The following is a 20,144-nucleotide window of genomic DNA, read 5'->3' on the forward strand; positions in this document are numbered from 1 at the left end:
TCTCTGTTTTTTCTGAATTTAGTAGTAACAAATTACTAGTCATCCAATTTTTTATATCAGCTATGCATTCCGTTAATTTTGTGAAATGGTAGGTTTTGTTAGGTTTTGAAGAAATATACAGCTGAGTATAACACCTATGTTTAGAAAATGTTTGTGTATATTTGCATTGTACTTAGTCGTGGAACAACTGTCTGTATGAATTCCTAGATGATTCTTTCGATAATTTTTCCTAGAGCTGGCAATGCTCAAGTGAAGAAGGTAGTGTTGAAAGTTGCGTTGAATTCTTCTGGGATGAAACGAAGAAAGACTAACTTCGGAGATGTTATTCTGACTCTGAATAAAGGGTGAGGCCTGGACAAAGTCCTGCTACTGTATGTTGAGGCTCCTTCTTTCTTCCCTTCACTACTGGACTGACTGAGACTGACTTCGAAAAGAAAAAAGAAAGAAATTAGCTATAGCACAAATAAATATAATTGAACAAAGTTCAAAAAAACAAATGGAAAATAGCATTGCATAGATTTATCTTTTATAAAAAAAAATGGGTGTTAAAAAATAGTTACAAAAGTTATGCAGTCAAGATCAGTGAGTGGTTTTCTCTTTGTCCTTTGTTGTTTAATTAACAGCAGCAAAGATACTAAGCTGCTGTCACTTTAAGTACATTCACCTGAGTTTGATTCTGTGTTCACTGCTGAAAGACAAAGGCATTTCCTAGAGAGTCTATACCTTTATTGTGTGTCATGGAGCAGTTAAAGACCTCCCTGCTTAATTTGTTTTACTGTTCTGGAGCACTCATGTAGTGTTATTATGTTCTACATGCAGAATATGTTTATATCTGGGAGAGCCTGTACTCAACTGGTCTGTGGGTTAAACTTGAACAAATCTTCTTTCTTTCTTTCTTTCTTTCTTTCTTTCTTTCTTTCTTTCTTTCTTTCTTTCTTTCTTTCTTTCTTTCTTTCTTTCTTTCTTTCTTTCTTTCTTTCTTTCTTTCTTTCTTTCTTTCTTTCCAGGAAGTGACCACACAGCCAGGAATGGGGTTTGACCCTCTCCCTCCTTTGGACTCCATTTTGTCTTACACCAGACCAGAAAGGTACTGTACCACCCAGATGTCCTCAAGTTTTCTGCCTTGCATGACATAGGGCTTCTAATAATGAAGGGCTTGTTTTAATGTACAAATATGCATGGGTTGTCCACTGTTCCACTGTTTTAATAAAAGCTTAATTTTATATGTAAAAAGAAGAGAAGAATATGGGTGGGAGGTATGACCAAAATTGGTACATTAGGCAATATGGGAAATTTTATATCACATTTAGATTTTTATTTATTTATTATTCTTTCATTTTTTTAAATGTTACATTACATACCGGTAATCATGTTGTTTATATTGTTGTTAGGTCATAAATGAGCAGCACTAATGTACAATCTATGTACTACTAAATATTTTGGCTTGCTCTGTTAAAAACATCTGAAACGTTATCCTACATATAAACTAAATGTCTATGGAAGCCTCCAATCAGGAGTACTGGTTTAGTAAAATCACAGACCGATTGAATAACATCAATTAGCTTATTTAAAGGGGTCATATGACAGTTCTAAAAAGAACATTAGTTTGTGTATTTGGTTTTAGGTTAAAAAAAAAGGAAAAAAGTAATTATTTTACACATACAGTGGGGAGAACAAGTATTTGATACACTGCCAATTTTGCAGGTTTTCCTACTTACAAAGCATATAGAAAATACACATACAATGTGATTTTAGATTCCGTCACTCAAAGTTGAAGAGTACTATGATAAAAATTACAGACTTCTACATGCTTTGTAAGTGGGAAAACCTGCAAAATCGGCAGTGTATCAAATACTTGTTCACCCCACTGTACCGTACATTATTGTTGCTATGCCCCGTCTTTCTGAAACGAGTAGATTTTTACTAAGCTCATCGTTCTGAAAAGTGAAAAGTGCGGTGTGCTCTAATTGCCCAGTGATCCAGTGTATAGTGTATATCCGTCCTTCGGATGAGACGTTAAACCGAGGTCCTGACTCTCTGTGGTCACTAAAAATCCCAGGATGTCTTTCGAAAGATTAGGGGTGTAACCCCGGCGTCCTGGCCAAATTTGCCCAGTGGCCTCTGTCCATCATGGCCTCCTAATCATCCTCCTATATATACTGATTGGCTTCATCACTGTAAGCACAGTAAGCTGGTGTGTGGTGGGCGTTCTGGCGCAATATGGCTGCCGTCGCATCATCCAGGTGGATGCTGCACATTGGTGGTGGTTAAGGAGATTCCCCTTCTATGTAAAAGCGCTTTGAGTGTCCAGAAAGGCGCTATATAAATGTAATGAATTATTATTATTATTATTATTGTGATTGGCCTGAATACCTTAAGCGTGTGATAGAAATGTCACGCCCCTTACCATATTTGGAACATCAGCTCCCAAAGTCACGTCAAGTCACCTTTATTTATATAGCACTTTTTACAATACAGATTGTATCAAATCTACGGAGCCCCTAAAGGGACGTGGTGGTGGAATTTATTTTAGGATGGGAGACATTTTTTTTCCCAAATCTTTTGCGTTCCCTCGCAAAACTTTTGCGTTCCCCCGAGAAACTTTGCGTTCCCTCGCAAAGATATTTGCGTTTCCACGCAAAATGTTTGCGTTCCCTCGCAAAGTTATTTGCGTTCCCATGCAAAATGTTTGCGTTCCCTCGCAAAGATATTTGCGTTCTCACGCAAAACCTGTTGTGAGCTCGGACAGACACTTCCTGTTTAATGTCCCGCTGGCAGTGTTTCAGAGCTCCGTACGTTAATGGAGCGTTTCATAGTGTTTGAACTTGGACTCAAATATAAAGAAATGCGGTCAGTGCTTAACTCAAGGAGTTCAGTGAAGTTGGCAATATATTCACATAGGCTATTCGAACTTCCCGGATCAATATTCTTGAGCTAAACGTTGTTAAAACACAAACGACACTTATTTACAATCACAGTAACCTAGACAACGAGCTACAACCCAATTCTCCTCAAAACGAGCTTTATAATATAGGCTAAATGGATCTCTATGAGCAGTCGGCTGAGAGACAATTCTGAAGGGACCGTCTGCAAAGTGCAATATAACCCAAGAAACGACTACAGCATCAACTCATAGTCAAAAATACAAAAATAATCATTAACTTCAATGTTACAAACTGTAGTGCCACTCAATTCAGTTTACACATCACTGGTCATACTACACTGCTTTTGCACATTTTATATTATGAAAAATATCCAATAACTTCACTGTAACACACCAAATTTAGTTCACACATCACTGCTCTAATGTTGGTTATGCAACACTTAGTTTGGGATGTAATTGCACATAAAAAAATAAGTAGGCCTATTCTTTACACAAATTATATTGGTACCGTACGTACGCAGCTAACATAATAGTTACATCCATTGCTTTTGCATTATATTTGTTTACTGAATTTGATGGCATTACATTGTATAACAGTGTGAAGTTATTGAATATTTTTCCTAAAAAGGGTGATTTTCTAAAAAGTTATTGATTTTATTTCATAATAAATAATCATAAAAATTATGCATTTTTTATCAAACTAAGTATTGTAGTATAACCAGCAGGAGAGCAGTGATGTGTGAACTGAATTTGGTGACAGTACAGTGTATCACAGTGAAGCTATTGATGTTTAATAATATAAAATGTGCAGACCGGTCTGGGAATTTGCACTTTGCAGATGGCCCCTTATTCAGACTTGTCTCTCAATTGGCTGGTTTGAGACAAATTTATATTATAAAGCTCGTTTTGAGGAGAATTGGGTTGTAGCTCGTTGTCTAGGTTACTGTGATTGTAAATAGGTGTTGTTTGTGTTTTAACAACGTTTAGCTCAAGAATATTGATCCGGGAAGTTCGAATAGCCTATGTGAATATTGCCAACTTCACTGAACTCCTTGAGTTAAGCACTGACTGCATTTCTTTATATTTGAGTCCAAGTTCAAACACTATGAAACGCTCCATTACCGTACGGAGCTCTGAAACACTGCCAGCGGGACATTAAACAGGAAGTGTCTGTCCGAGCTCACAACAGGTTTTGCGTGAGAACGCAAAAATCTTTGCGAGGGAACGCAAACATTTTGCGTGGGAACGTAAATATCTTTGCGAGGGAACGCAAAAGTTTTGCGAGGGAACGCAAAGTTTCTCGGGGGAACGCAAAAGTTTTGCGAGGGAACGCAAAAGTTTTGCGAGGGAACGCAAAAGATTTGGGGAAAAAAAATCTCCCACCTTAAATTTTTTTACACCACCACGTCCCTTAAGGGGCTCCGTACAAATCAGCTTCACAGTGATAACATGAAAATAATACTAGAATTTTTTTTTGTATCATCCACCTGTAAGGCAGATCAATAATATTGTTGAATAATAAATGTCCCTAACTAAGCAAGCCAAAATCCAAGGCAAACAGTGGCAAGGAACCAAAACTCTATCAGGTGACAGAATGGAGAAAAAAACGTGGGAGAAACCAGGCTCAGTCGGGGGCCAGTTCTCCTCTGGCCAACGAGCGAACAGTGTATGATTATGATTCGGCAGCAGTACAAGTCAGATTGGATCAGAACATATAGAGTATTTATCCATTTCCATTTGGTTGGAGGTCGGAGTCATCACGCCGGCTGGCGCGTCATGGATGAGTCCAGGTGCAGGTCCACCATCTGATCTGGATACGGCCGGGATCACATTGACTTTAGTAACAGGGAAGGGACTGGTTACACTTCCCGTAAATCCTGATGTACTTGGTACATCATAAGAAGGATGGCGTCTACGCTAATATTAGTCTCTCTGTCTATCCCGAGGTTTACCGCTGTCCACCGGAACAAGCTGTATCCAGATCTGATGAAGGACCAGCGCTAGGACACGACGACGACGCTGACCTGAAGTGTCAACCAGTCTCTCCTCCTCTCCACTCCGACTTCAACCAACCGGAACTGGACAAATACTCTGATTCATTCTGAACTTCTGACCTGTAATGCTCCTGAATCATAATCATACACTGTTCACTCATTGGCCAGAGGAGAACTGGCCCCCCCGACTGAGCCTGGGTTCTCCCAAGGTTTTTTTCTCCATTCTGTCACCTGATGAAGTTTTGGTTCCTTGCCGCTGTTGCCTTGCCTTCTGGCTTGCTTAGTTGGGGACATTTAATATTCAACAATATTATAGATCTGCCTTAAAGGTGGACGATGATGAAATTGTTTTTTTTTATTATTATTTTCATGTTATCACTGTGAAGCTGCTTTGATACAATCTGTATTGTAAAAAAGCGCTATATAAATAAAGGTGACTTGACTTAACTTGAATGGTTAACACTTCAGCACTGCGTTGTTGTCGTGTCCAGGCGAAGGTCCTTCATCAGATCTGGATACGGCCTGTATCCGGCGGACTGCGGTAAACCTCAGAAAAACAGAGAGACTAATATTAACATAGACGCCATCCTTCTTTTGATGTAACAAGTACACATCAGGAGGTGTTCCTGGTTCCGGCTGACCTAAACTATTCAGCCTAAATTGAATTATACTAAGCAATAATGACAGGTGATAATGTCGGTACTTGCTTATCAATTCGAGCCCGAATCTGATGCGGAAAATGCTGATGACCAAGCTGATCAATCAACTTTGCCAGCGCGACTGACAACGTTTCAGATTTGTAAGGTTTTATTTCATTGGGGACATTATAATGATTATAATGACTTATACTGTCTTTTTATGCGCCGTGCTACGGCGGTGAGAACACTGTTAACATAAAACCCTGTCTGCATGCATCTGTGATCGTAGAAACAACATACAAGCACTACACTATGCTGCTCAAAACTCGCATTTGAATAGTCAGTAGCAAATTCTTAAAATATGAAAACATACTTACGGCCAGTGTCTGTGAGTCAGAAGCCCCAGACTATACTTGCAAAAATGAAACTGCCCCACTTTTTAGAATTCTGGAAACAGTCCTCCACAAAATACGCACCACACAGTCGAATATTTTGGTTGTACTGTTCCGGAAGAGTTGTAAATAAAGCTTAACCACTGTAGATGATATTCGATCCAAAGTTAATTGGAGACCATAGCCCTGTACATATTCACAACGTTCCAATATCACAAGTGTGCTTATATAAATATCTGGGTATTCATATTGACTGTTCGCTTACATGGCATGTCCATGTTGACAATTTGTGCACTCGGTTACAACAAAGATTGTACTTTCTGAGAAGGCTGAGACTTTATGGGGTCAGTAGTAAAATTATGATGTTGTTGTATCAAGCTGTATTAGAGAATGTGATTGGATACAGAATACACATACGGTAATTTGACTGTACAGTTGAAATCCAGGCTTGGACGTCTTATTCAAACTGCAATGAAGATCATGGGCAGAATAGAACCTTTTTATCTCCAGACCTTGTACGAAAAATCTATGCTGATGGAGGCATATAAGATTCTACATGATACAACACACACCATGACCTGTGAGTTTGAAATGGTGCCATCGGGAAGGAGATTGAGAATGCCAAGGTGTAGATTTAACTGGTTTAAAAATAATTCATTCCTTCTGCAATTAAAGGGGCTATATGGAACTTTTCCCCCAAAATAAACGAAACAATAGCCTTTTTATTTTACCATTTATGACTCAAACATCTCCTGATGAGCATACTGACACCTTGTCTGCTCACAGTGGGTGCACCTATAAGCCTGTATCCTATTTTTCCTATTTTCTGTCGGGTCGGATTTTTCCCGCGCTGTCTGCGGATGTGACGTCAAGCGCGTTCGTGTTAAACATTTCAGATCACTCAGAACACTTATCTCAAACAATATATGTATTTGACTGTTCTTACCTCTGTAAACATAATGTTGACCTGACCTCCTTGCAGCAGATGACTTGTGAAGTGTGCACGTAGCGAGTAGAAAGGAAGAGCAGTTCTGTTTTTTGGCCACAGGTGTCAGTCGCGAGTTTAAATTTCAGAAAAACGCATATAGCCTCTTTAAGTTATTAAATAACACGAAGTCGGGGTTTTTTTCCTCTCTCTCTCTCTTTTATGTGTGTTATTGTGTTGTGTTATTTTGTATTTCATTTATATTATTTATATGGTTTGTGTGATGCAGTGGCTGTACTTTTGAGGCCAAGACAAATTTCCCTCTGGGACAATAAAGTATCTTACCTTACCTTATCTTACCTAGTTTCGCTTTCGCAACGAAAAACACAGCGTCTCCATGACACGGCAGCAACAATAATACAACAAGAATAAAAGTTATGCCTTCCTTCTTTGCGTATACATTTGGGTGGTGTTATCAATCTCTGCCCCACAGACTGACGTAGATTTGTGGGGCGTGTTTGAATGAAGCGTTTTAGGAAGGCGTGGCTGAGCATTGACTTTTACAAAGAATCTCTCTTTGCGTTTGAGACTTTGAGCTTTGTAACTCTGCAGATCTTATATACATGTACAAACAGCTGCATAACACACTAAATAAAAAGGAAAACAAGATATCGCATCATATGACCCCTTTAAATTGACAGACTTCAATCATGTGCACTCATTTACTTTTTAAGAGAGAAGTTTTTGAATAACTGCTTTTTTTTTTATTGGCTCTTAATCACAAGACACAAGAATTTCTGAAGGAACTATAGATCAACTACACTCCATAATGACAAAGCAAAAACTAGATATATAACTGCAAATGTTTAAAAAAAAATTAAATACTGAACTGAAATAATCTAAACTATTATTCTAACAGCGTTGCTTACTAGTAAATAAAACATATCAGGTTTGACCAACAATAAAAAAGAGGATATTTAATAATAAAAAAAAACGTTTCATTTTGATGTATTAAAATGTGTCTGTTTTCAGGCAGAACATGGGGGCCTCAAATGAAAGCACATTGTCTTTGTTTTTCCGTTCACTGCTACCAAACTTCAACCTGCAGGTGAGTGAATGTTCCACAGTATGTCCAATAGGGCTGTAACGATTAATCGGGATTAATCGAAATCCAAAATAAAAGTTTGTGTTTACATAATAAATGTGTGTGTATTGTGTATAATTATTTTGTATATATAAATACACACACATGCATGTATATATTTAATAAAAATGTGTTATTTATATATAAAATAGTTCTATTTATATGTAATATAAATCATATAAAAATATATATGCAGTATATAAATGGAAATATTTCTCAAATATATACATACATGCATGTGTGTGTATTTATATATAAAAACTAATTATACACAATACTCACACATATATTATGTAAACACAAACTTTTATTTTGGATTTTGATTAATCGTGATTAATCGTTACAGCCCTAATGTCCAATCACAATTTACTTCTGATTACAATATACAAATATATATATAAGAGAATTTCAGTGATTAGTTTTTTTCTCTGTTTCATTTCCTAAAATCTCCTCTTCTCATATTACTTGTGCTGACAGCCAGGAACTGTATTATCTTTTGTTCTGGAAGGGTTACATGTTGGCGATGGTGGGCATTAAGAGATGAGATGTTAAGAGACTTTCTTGACTTAATCGTATCATATCTTGTCTTAAGTCTGATTAAATATATTTTTAATACACTAACTGCTATAACTGGACTTACCGTTGTTGCCGGCTTTTCCAATATCTATAACTGCTTAGTAGCTATATGCAATATTAAGAAACTTATGAGCATCATATGATACAATGTCATCTATACAATGTTGATTTTGCGAAGACGAAGATGTGCTGCAAGACGGTTCTGGCATGCTCTTCACTGATAAAGTTCTAACATTATTAAAAACAAGTGAAAAGTCAGTAATAAAATAAGAACAAATACACAAATTACAAACAGAGATGAATATGAAAAGTTACGAAGTCTAATTCCGGTACAGAAATGAATAATTAAGCCTAAATGTAAAATAACACTATTTGTTCACTGTATAAATTAAATATATAGTTTCATCTTTGTTAAAGCTGTATTTTGTTGTTTTATTAACATTAATGACACAGACAACAGTAGGAATATTGGGTTTCTGCTCGGACCGAGAAAAAAAAGACAAACGTGGTTTCTTTTTCAACTATGAGATAACAGAGAGAATACTTGCAGAGAATTTAAGACGAGTCCGTCTTAAGGAAACGCAAAAAATGAATTAATTCGGTGTTCGAGGGCTATGACGTGCCTCTCTCGCTCTCTCTGTGTGCGCGCGCTTAGGTTGTGTGCGGCTGTGGTCAGATAACGCGCGAGTCCCTATTTTCGCCTCTTTTTCTGCGTTTAAAATTGTTTGTGTAAATTGGCAAGACAAAACAAAGACCAAATGATAAACGTTCAGTCTATGATGGTTAAATTTAGTAGTTAATCCGTGAATCACATGCGTGCAGTGGGGCAGCTGGTCCGTATCACAGATCGACTGCGATCTGTTGCACCACTAATGTATATAGGCATTTCATCACCCCAAATTACATAGTAAAAATCTGACCCTGTCAAAAAAGGTGCAGTGCTTTCTGCAATTGGGTCGATTCATATTCACACCGTAAACAAACCGTACCAGAGCTCGTTTGGAACCGTACCGAGACCACCTCTTCAGCTGGGTCTGGGTTCGGTTGTTTGGTCCGCAGCCGAGTGTGATTGCTGTATTCACACTTGCCCAAAAGATCCGCACCAAGGGGGGAAATGAACTTGAGTTCGATTCAATCCAACCAAACAAGGCAGGTGTGAGTACACCCTAAGACTGTGTTTTTTTTTTTTCATGAAAATACATCATAAAAAATTGGGTTGTCTTATATTCAGGGTCTAAACTTGTCAATAATAAACTCACAAAAATATGGAGCACCAAATACGTGTAAAACAAGTTTGCCCCCCAGGACTGATATATATATATATACATATACAGTGGGGAAAACAAGTATTTGATACACTGCCGATTTTGCAGGTTTTCCTATTTACAAAGCATGTAGAGATCTGGAATTTTTATCATAGGTACACTTCAACTGTGAGAGATGGAATCTAAAAATGTATAAAAAATCCAGAAAATCACATTGTATGATTTTTAAATAATTAATTTTTATTTTATTGCATGACATAAATATTTGATCACCTACCAACCAGTAAGAATTCCGGCTCTCACAGACCTGTCAGTTTTTCTTTAAGAAGCCCTCCTGTTCTCCACTCATTACCTGTATTAACCACCTGTTTGCACTCGTTACCTGTATAAAAGACACCTGTCCACACACTCAATCAAACAGACTCCAACCTCTCCACAATGGCCAAGACCAGAGAGCTGTGTAAGGACATCAGGGATAAAATTGTAGACCTGCACACGGTTGGGATGGGCTACAGGACAATAGGCAGGCAGCTTGGTGAGAAGGCAACAACTGTTGGCGCAATTATTAGAAAATGGAAGATGATCAAGATGACGGTCAATCTCCCTCAGTGTGGGGCACCATGCAAGATCTCACCTCGTGGGGCATCAATGATCATGAGGAAGGTGAGGGATCAGCCCAGAACTACACAGCAGGACCCTTCCTTTTCTGCAAAGGGGACAGGACGACTGCACCGTATTGAGGGGAGGATGGATGGGGCCATGTATCGCGAGATCTTGGCCAACAACCTCCTTCCCTCAGTAAGAGCATTGAAGATGGGTCGTGGCTGGGTCTTCCAGCATGACAACGACCCGGAACACACAGCCAGGGCAACTAAGGAGTGGCTCCGTAAGAAGCATCTCAAGGTCCTGGAGTGGCCTAGCCAATCTCCAGACCTGAACCCAATAGAAAATCTTTGGACGAAGCTGAAAGTCTGTATTGTCCAGCGACAGCCCCGAAACCTGAAGGATCTGGAGAAGGTCTCTATGGAGGAGTGGGCCGAAATCCCTGCTGCAGTGTGTGCAAACCTGGTCAAGAACTACAGGAAATGTATGATCTCTGTAATTGATCTAACGTTTCTGTACGTTTCAATTTGCATATAGACCCAGACGAGGTACGGAGGACGCAGTGGCATGCCTTCTCCATCCTATTCTTCAACACCTACAGACATCTGGAAACTTTGCTTCAGTCCTCTTCATTGATTTCAGCTCCGCTTTCAACACAATCCAACGTCACCAGCTCATCAAGAAATCACTTTACCTCAACATCTCCCCACTTCTCATTCACTGGATTCATAACTTCCTCAGCAACAGACCACAGACCGTTAGAATTGGCTCAACAACATCATCAACCATCATCACCAACACTGGTGCCCCACAGGGCTGTGTTCTCAGTCCCTTCCTCTACACCCTGTACACCAACGACTGCAATAGCCCATCACCTGTCACTACTTACTACAAATACGCTGATGACATTGCCATAGTTGGATTACTCAACAACAACAACTCCATCACAGCATATCAGGACTCAATTTCACAGTTTTCACAGTGGTGTCAGAACAATTACCTCCAACTAAACACAGACAAAACAAAAGAGTTGGTCATGTACACATCCAAATCACCACCTGGACTGAACCATACCCACATTCACGGTCAACCAATCGAACAGGTCAGCAGCTTTAAATACCTGGGACTAATTATAGATAATAAAATCAACTTCAAGGAACATGTCACTGCCATCCAGAAACGTGCACAACAAAGACTACATGTAATACGCAAATTAAAAGCCCTCTCTGTTGCCCCTCACCTCCTGCTCCTACTTTACAAAAGTATCATTCAACCCACCCTGCTGTACTGCTCAACCTGTTTCTACACAATGCTAACTGCCACCTGTAAAAACAAACTCACTAAAATCACACATATTGCCTCCAAGATTATCAATCTTCCCACACCAAGCTTATCAGACATGAATGACACAGCCATCACACGCCTAGCACGCGCAATAGCAGCTGACACAGATCACCCCCTGAATAAATTCTTCACACTACTCCCATCCGGTCGCAGATACAGAGCACTAACCTGGACCAAAGCGCACTTCAAAAAAAGTTTTGTCCCCACCGCCATCACAGTGCTGAACAAACTGTAAATACTGCCCCCTCACCTCAGTTGCCTTGTTGTTGTTTTTTTTTCTTTTTTTATGTAGGTGTCTTAATGAGTTGTGTGTTTGTATATGCACTTGGATATGTGTTATATGTTCTATATGTTCCTTATGTTTTATTTCTGTGCTATGGAGAATGGAAAAATGTGTGAAAATGATTATCCCTATGGGACAATAAAGACTCTATCTATCTATCTATCTATCTACCAAATATTAAGTTCTGCTTTTCTGATGTATCAAATACTTATGTCATGCAATAAAATGCAAATTAATTATTTAAAAAAACATACAATGTGATTGGTTGGTTGGACACATGATTTGCCACTGCAGGGATGATCCGCTGTCCTTTTGGTCTCCCTATAGCACTGTATTAGTTGTCTTCCATTACAGACGTTGCTGTTTATTGCTCTAGCCATATCTGCAGTCCTCATGCCTCCCAGCAGCAGGCCTATGGCATCTAGTGGTGTGCGATACCGCTAGATTTGGTATCGATCCGATACCAAGTAAATACAGGGCCAGTATCGCCGATACCGATACCAATACCGATATTTTTAATAATTTTTAATAATTAAGGTGGATGCGTCTTCAACCTAAATCTAAATGAATTTTCATGACTTTTAATTTGTTTTTGTGGTTTGCATTTTGGGTTATTAATCAGTACTACAAAAGCTTTTGTTCAGAAACAACTTTTGGTTACTTCTGTTTTATAAACAAAGTTACAAAATGATTACTTCACAAATATTTTCGAATAGCATGTTAACAAAAAATGTTTTTCCTCTTTAGTGCACTTCTTTTCAGGATTTTTTCTTAAATAAACAAAGTTACAAAATTATTATTTCACAAATATAAAAAATGTAAAAACAAATTCTCTTTTCAAGTAGCATGTTAACAAAAAATGTTTCTCCTCTTTAGTGCACTTCTTTTCGTTTTTTTTCTTTCTTAAATAAACAAAGTCACAAAGTTTTACTTCACAATAAATATAAAAAATGTAAAACAAATTCTCCTTGTAATACGATATAATGAGAACAAAATAACGTTTCTCCGTTTCTGCAGCTCTGCATTTTCTGGTCCGTGATTTTTCATATGTTTGTACAAATTAGTTGTATTGCAACTGTATTTTCAAGACTTTCTACAAATGGTACAAGTCGCTGTTGTCTCATTTTCGGCCTGAAAATACAGCCATACAACGCTCCTCTTTCTCTCTGCTTCCATTCTCCGCCTCTGACTGACTGCTGTTAGAAATGCGCGGCTGAGCGGCGCGCGCGCCTGACTGCTGGTGGTAGCGCTAGTGGTGAGTCCCGTGACGGTACAACACAGGAGAGCAGTGTCGAGCACGAGCAGCACTCTTGAGAGCTTGCTCTGCTCTGTGACAGCTGCATTTAGACAAACACGGCCAGGTCGAAAAACGAGAGAAACTGAAACTTAAGTATCGATATTTTCACGTTGGTATCGATCAATACCGATACCAACGTTGGTATCGATATTATCGATATTAGTATCGATCTGCCCACCTCACCCTGGACATCTTTCTTTTGGTGTCTTTTTTTTAGAGTCAGTGGAAGGGTCTCTTTAGTGTCCAAAGCTAATGTAACTGTGACCATAATTGCCTACCAGGATTGTTCCACAAGTGTATGTGCAATAATTGTGCATGGATCTTTGAACAAGCATGAAAAACATTGTTTAAACCCTTTCCAATAAAGATCTGTAAAGCTTCTTTGAATTTTACATGGAGTTAATGTGTGTTTGAGAAAATATATTCGTGACACGAGAAGAATATATAGGTGTTAGTAGGGCTGGGCGATTTTATCGATTCTGCGATATAAACCGATATTTTTTTCCCAAAAAAAGTATCGTTTTTTTAGCCGCGAGTATCGATACATACGTCCCATTCAAATCCCCCGTGTTTACCCCCGTTCGCGTTGCAGGAAGAGCGATTTGGTCAGCCAGCCGCTAGTGTTGCTGTAGAGCAAGTTACCCGTACTAACTTTACACAGACGCAGACGTCTACCTCTTCCTGTTTATCAAGTCAGAGCGAGGATATTCGGAGAATGGCGGTGAATATAAATCCAGCACCCGCCTGCTTAAAAGCAGATGTGTGGGAGCACTTTGGTTTAAAAAAAGAAGGAAAGCAACGACTTGGATAAAAGCGTTGCGGTTTGTAAGCTATGTGGCACTAACGCAGGGCTGGCCCTTTCCATACGCTCTCACGCCACACATCCATTTTCTCACGCAGAAAAAAATCGCGGAGCAAAGTGGACACTGACAACGACAGACAAGACAGAGCCGGTTACTTATATATTAAATTAAATTATCAGCTCTGATTCTGTCCATTTTATTACGCAATTCAAACAATAATACCGTTTTGGCGCTTGTAAATGCGACGTGACAGATCTCTGTAGCGCCTCAGTTCAAGCGGCACGTGACTAGTGATCGACCGATATTGATTTTTTAAAACCGATACCGATTATTAGCATGTTTACATGCCCGATAACCGATATGCAGAACCGATATTTATTTACTGTTATACTTCTGTTTTTGACACAATTATTACAACACAACTGAACAAACCATTTTATTTATAACAATCACTCCCTCCTGTTTCCAAAAAAAAAAAAAACTTATTTATACACCAATAAATAGAGAAGTCTGAGGGCAAAAAATGAAGTGCACTGTTACTAAAGTGTCTGTTTAAAAATAAAAGCTTTGATGAGGTAAAAAAAAAAGTCTTATGCGCTTCATGAGGCACACGCGCACGGTCTCTTGTTCTCTCTCCCTCTCTGCCGTGCACGCGCTACGCGGTTTGGAGCACAGTCTCTGTCTCGCGGGCGCGCTCGCTCGCTCTTGATTCCGGGATATTTGAGATTTTAAAAGACTATTTTGTTGGTGTCTCCTCAGCACTCGGTGCCCTACTGCACGTGTGCGCGTGATGCGCCTGGTGGGAGCGGCGGCGCTGATTCGTGGAAATAATTAATAATTAATTTCCACAGAGCTGTGTTTATTTAGATGTGTATTACCGAAATAATGGTTATGTAATAAATGCTAATATCATTTAGGGTGTTTTAAACAAGTGAATCTTGTTAAAAGTTTCATGCAGTGGCTGTGCATGAGCATTCCTCAACCCAGTGAGTGCTCAGCAATATGAACAAACTTTTTTTACGCGACTAATGGTGAGCGAATACAACAGAGAGAGAATTAAATTCAGCGCTTTTATTTACAACATGCACTCATTCACGTCGGTTTTATTTAATTAATGTAAAGTTACGTCTTTATTGAGACAGGACACAACGAATTAGGCTGGCTCCGTGATTTTTTTTTTTAGAGCCGTCAAGCTGCATAAATAAACTACATATCAGGCATTTTTGTCTCAAATCTCATTCGTGCATTATGTCTGTTATGTAAAATAAGGTTGAATAATTGAAGCAAAGCAAGTAGTAGGCCTACATATAACCTACTTTACCTGTGCTCTGCACGCAGTTGTTGTTGTCTCGTCTCTCCTCAGACGCGGTGCTGCAATGGCGAAATTCTCAAAACGCCCACAAGATGGCGCCGTCTATCGGTGAATCCGATATTACAAAACCGATACCCGATTATGGGAAAATGCTTAAATATCGGTAAAAATATCGGTAAACCGATAAATCGGTCGATCACTACACATGACCCGATCAACTCTAACTCTTCTTTACTATTATAAACCCGAACTTACCGAAATGTATGCCTCGGATCAATCAGTGTTTTTCATCCGCGGTAAGAAGTCAATTAAACAGGTAAATGGTAAATGTAAATGGATCAGGAAAGCAATTTAATGACCATGTATAGGCTGGAAAAATTAGCTATAGAGTTTTGTTAATGTCCACTATATTAGGCTACATATATTTTTACTTATATCATTAAAATATTATAAAGTTGACGTTGAAAGTAAAGAACGCATTATATTTTATTTAAGTTTTTATTTTTAACCTTTAATAAAAATAGCCTAGGGCTCTCTATGTTTACAGCATTAGTGATTTATTTTTTAACATGTATGTAACTAATAATTATCTAAATGAATCGTAATTGTAACCATGCAGCTAAACACTTAAACACTGTAACATGTTGTCAGTAAACTTAATAAAAATAAGTTACCAAATGTTTTGACAATCACAATTTATTGTGATGCAAGGTTTTTTTCAACTTTTCTCAACACATCTTTGATTAATTTTGTCCAGCATTTATTTTGCAAGCTGTCTGATGTTTTTATTTCAATTAATCCAAGTAAATGAAACACTCACAACACAAGATGTCACCAAAATCACTATGTCCCCTTTAAATCTATCAGAAAATGATGTAAGCGTACCGAATTATATAGAATCGTATCGAATTATATCGAATCGTATCGTTGGCTGAATATCGTGATATATATCGTATCGTGAGCTGAATATAGTGTATCGTATCGTGAGATTAGTGTATCGCTACAGCCCTAGGTGTTAGGGGTGTAACGGTTCACAAAATTGACGGTTAGATACGATACTGTAGGAAACGTTTTCCTTTGTCAAAGCAGAGACCAGGAGACGTTGGGATCGCTTTCAAACAGAAGTTATTGTTTATTGAGGACTTTGCTGTGCGTTCCTGTAGGTCGTCCAACAGTCTAAAAACTAACAGTATACATTGTAGTATATATACATTCCAAGGGGGAGGGATTTACATAAAGGGGGCATGTAAATGAAGTAGCCTACATGAGTCAGCACGTTTGCAGAGATTTCCTGATCCCATCAGCATAACAGTGTCATTCAAATGATCCAATCAGCCTAACTAGTCAACGACTGGGACAGGGCAAAGGACAAAGGGTGATTTTTAAGTAATCTGACTCATTTAACTTACAGTAGAGAGAACAGGACTGGCAGGAATCTCAGCTGATATCATCATCATAATCTTAAATGCTAAAGATTCAATGTACAGAACTTTCTCCGTTTATATACGATTGTATTGGAATCTAAATTAAACATTAAATTTTCGATACAGCAAAAAGAAAGAAATGCCAGAGAAATTTCCTTGATTTACATTTTTTTTTTTTTTTTTATTAAAACTAACAAAGTGTGGTCATTTTTTACTTTGAGCAATGATGGAGCTATACTTGACATAAATTTTTTTTATAAGGAGCTGTTTTTGTTTTATGTAATATTGTAGTAGTTATAAACAAAGGTTTATTTAATTTCAGATTAACATTTGAGGGCAGCAATTTTATTCATAATGTCGAAATAAAATCTATGTAACGTTACTTGAAAGAATGTTAGGCCTACAATGTTTCTGGTTTCCACATCAGCGCTGTTTGACCCGTCAATAACGGAGAAATGTGAATGCTTCTCACTGGATCTCGCAGCGATGTTATTACTTCAGTGGCGAATTCAAGTGCTTTCTTTACTGGATCTCTTAGCGCTGTGTACTTGATCAAGATCGGCTCGCATTGGTCCAAACTGATAAATGGTCCGTGAAGCACAAAATAACGAGTAGCGCAGTTTTGTTCTGCTTTCATCACGTTTGCCATTTGATGTTGGGCAATGCCAGCGTCTCTTACATTTGCCTACATTTGAAATATAAAATTTTGGTCGGCAGGAAAAATGGTCCAATGAACCGTTTGGTTTGTAATGCATACCGAACCGAAAGCCTCGTACCGAACGGTTCAATACGAATACGTGTATCGTTACACCCCTAATAGGTGTTTTTTTTTTAGAGGCGTGTGCGTGTTCTACTATCTTAAGAAATCCTATCAAGGACTCCAACACATTTTCCCTCTGGCTATGCAAGCTATGTTTTTTTATTATGCCATACTACCATGATCAGCTTCATGAATTATGTGAAAAAGGAAAAGCATGGCTTCCATCTGCTAATTATTTATTTTCCATGAAATTCTAATTATTATTTTTTTTTCAGAGGCCTGAAGACAGACAGGAAGTTGCCCGTGCCGGCCATGAATTGAACCAGGAAGTGAATAGACTAATGGTGGCCATGAGGGACATGTTGGCTAACATCCAGTTTCGTGAACCTCAGTGGGAGGACAACCAGGACAGAGACGAGGAGGAATGGGACTGACGGATCAACAAGGGCACGATTTTCAAATAAAAATAAGTGACCTAAAGTTATGTTCTGCTTGCCCTATACATTAAAAGATCCAATTAATTCATACTACTTGACTAGTGTTTAATTGTGGTCCACATCTCTTTTATTATATGAAGAGACAGATATGTTAATTAAGCCATGACTTGAGAGGCTTCTTTTTTTTAATGAATATTTATTTTCAGGCTTGAAAGCATAATTTCTGAGCACCCACCATAAAGTGGAAGTACCTTGTTTAGAACACCATGACAATCATCAGGAAACATTAGTAAAACAATGTTGATGAATTCAATTATGAACAAAATTTTTTAGTAATTGCTGTAATACTGTTTTAGCAATGACAAAATTAAATGTTTATTTTTTGAGTTCCATGTTTGGGTAAGGGCTTGGGTATATCCTGTTGAATGAGGTAAACGTTGTAATTTTAAAGGTTGATCATCTTGATAAATTAGTGTATTTCTATGGACAAACGTGACCGCTTCAACTAAAGCAGGTCAGATTTTCAGATGATCTCAATCAGACATTCTTGATGCATAACACTAATGATAGCTGATCTACAAAGCCGAGGGTATGATATATATATATATATATATATATATATTAGGGGTGTGCAAAGCAGCCGCTATTTGTATCTGTATTTGTATTTGTTGAGGGGGGAAAAGTATTTGTATTTGTATTCGAGTAAAATTCAAAATAGGCGTAAAAATCGTAATCGTAAAAAAAAAATTGCGTTACACTTCTAATTTACGTTATGTGTAAGTATTCTTTAATTATATCCATTATAATAATTATGGATATGCGATATTGGTTGATGTTTTTCCATAAATCCAGCAATGAAACAAGGAACGTCATTGAAAAGAAAATAACATAACAGCCTTTACCTCATCCATGGTTAAACCAACAACTAATAAAATACCATTGTGAACATTATGAAGCTTACATCTTGCTGTCTGCAAAAAACAGAGTAACTTAAACGTACCATATAACTCCCACACGTGCATACAATTCGACACAACTACACAAGCATTTTTAACCGAACGTTAACGTTACTCTGTCAACAGCCCGCGCTAAACAGCTGACGTTACGTAAACAGAGCGAACACGAGAGCACCCGACTGCAGACGTCAATAATGCAGCGTAATGGAATAATCTCCCGATCAAACTCCGCTTCTCGAAAGGGTCCCACTTTATATTAAGTGGCCCTAATACCTGTGAACTTACATGGTAACTACATGTGTACATAGTATGTAACTACAGTGTAAGTACACATTAGTACATAGTATCTACAGCTGTAACATTTGCGTAACTACACATATGTAACAACCCTCAGAATGGTATGTGTAAGTACAAATGTGTAACAGGACATTGGTAACAACATTTTTTCACTTCAGTAAGTACACATGTGTAACAGTAATTATGTAACTACATTTTGTAACAACAATATGTAGCCTATTTGTTGTTCCACTTCCACATGCAGTTTTAGATACTGCAGTTACCAGTTGGAATACATGTATTTATGACTGGCAGGACTAATGTTGAATTACAACTAAAGTTTCACCTTGTGATACCAGTGTTACATGGTAACTCCTCAGGAACTGTCCACTTAATATAAAGTGTAATTGTTAAGGTAATTGTTGTGTACATCAACTGGTAACTGCAGTATCTAAGACTGCATGTGGAAGTGGAACAACAAATAGGCTACATGTTGTTACAAAATGTAGTTACATAATTCCTGTTACACTGAAAAAAGTGTTGTTACCAATGTCCTGTTACACATTTGTACTTACACATACCATTACGTGGGTTGTTACATACGTGTAGTTACACTAATAATACAGTTGTAGATACTATGTACCAATGTGTACTTACACTGTAGTTACATATATGTACACATGTAGTTACCATGTTAGTTCACAGGTATTAGGGCCACTTAATATAAAGTGGGACCCTCGAAAGTTTTAAACTGCCTCAGGAACCCAGTTAAGGTACAAACATCTATTCAACAAAAATAGTGATGGAGTTAAGTGTTTTTTCGCTCAGCCG

General features: G+C 38.1%; 1 protein-coding gene across 1 annotated transcript in view; it reads left to right on the plus strand.

Annotated features, from left to right (window-relative positions):
• tcf25 (TCF25 ribosome quality control complex subunit) overlaps window positions 1-18,472 on the plus strand; it is a 132,587-nt gene extending 114,115 nt beyond the window's left edge. The window contains exons 16-18 of the mRNA XM_079620022.1: window positions 1,008-1,087; window positions 7,866-7,941; window positions 17,920-18,472. Of these exons, the coding sequence (XP_079476148.1) occupies window positions 1,008-1,087; window positions 7,866-7,941; window positions 17,920-18,078 (315 nt within the window). The 3' untranslated portion in view covers window positions 18,079-18,472. The remainder of the gene's footprint in view (window positions 1-1,007; window positions 1,088-7,865; window positions 7,942-17,919) is intronic.
• Window positions 18,473-20,144: the final 1,672 nt, after the last annotated feature.

Source organism: Phoxinus phoxinus (genome assembly GCF_949152265.1).
Source record: "Phoxinus phoxinus genome assembly, chromosome: 8".
Classification (NCBI taxonomy): Eukaryota; Metazoa; Chordata; class Actinopteri; order Cypriniformes; family Leuciscidae; genus Phoxinus; species Phoxinus phoxinus.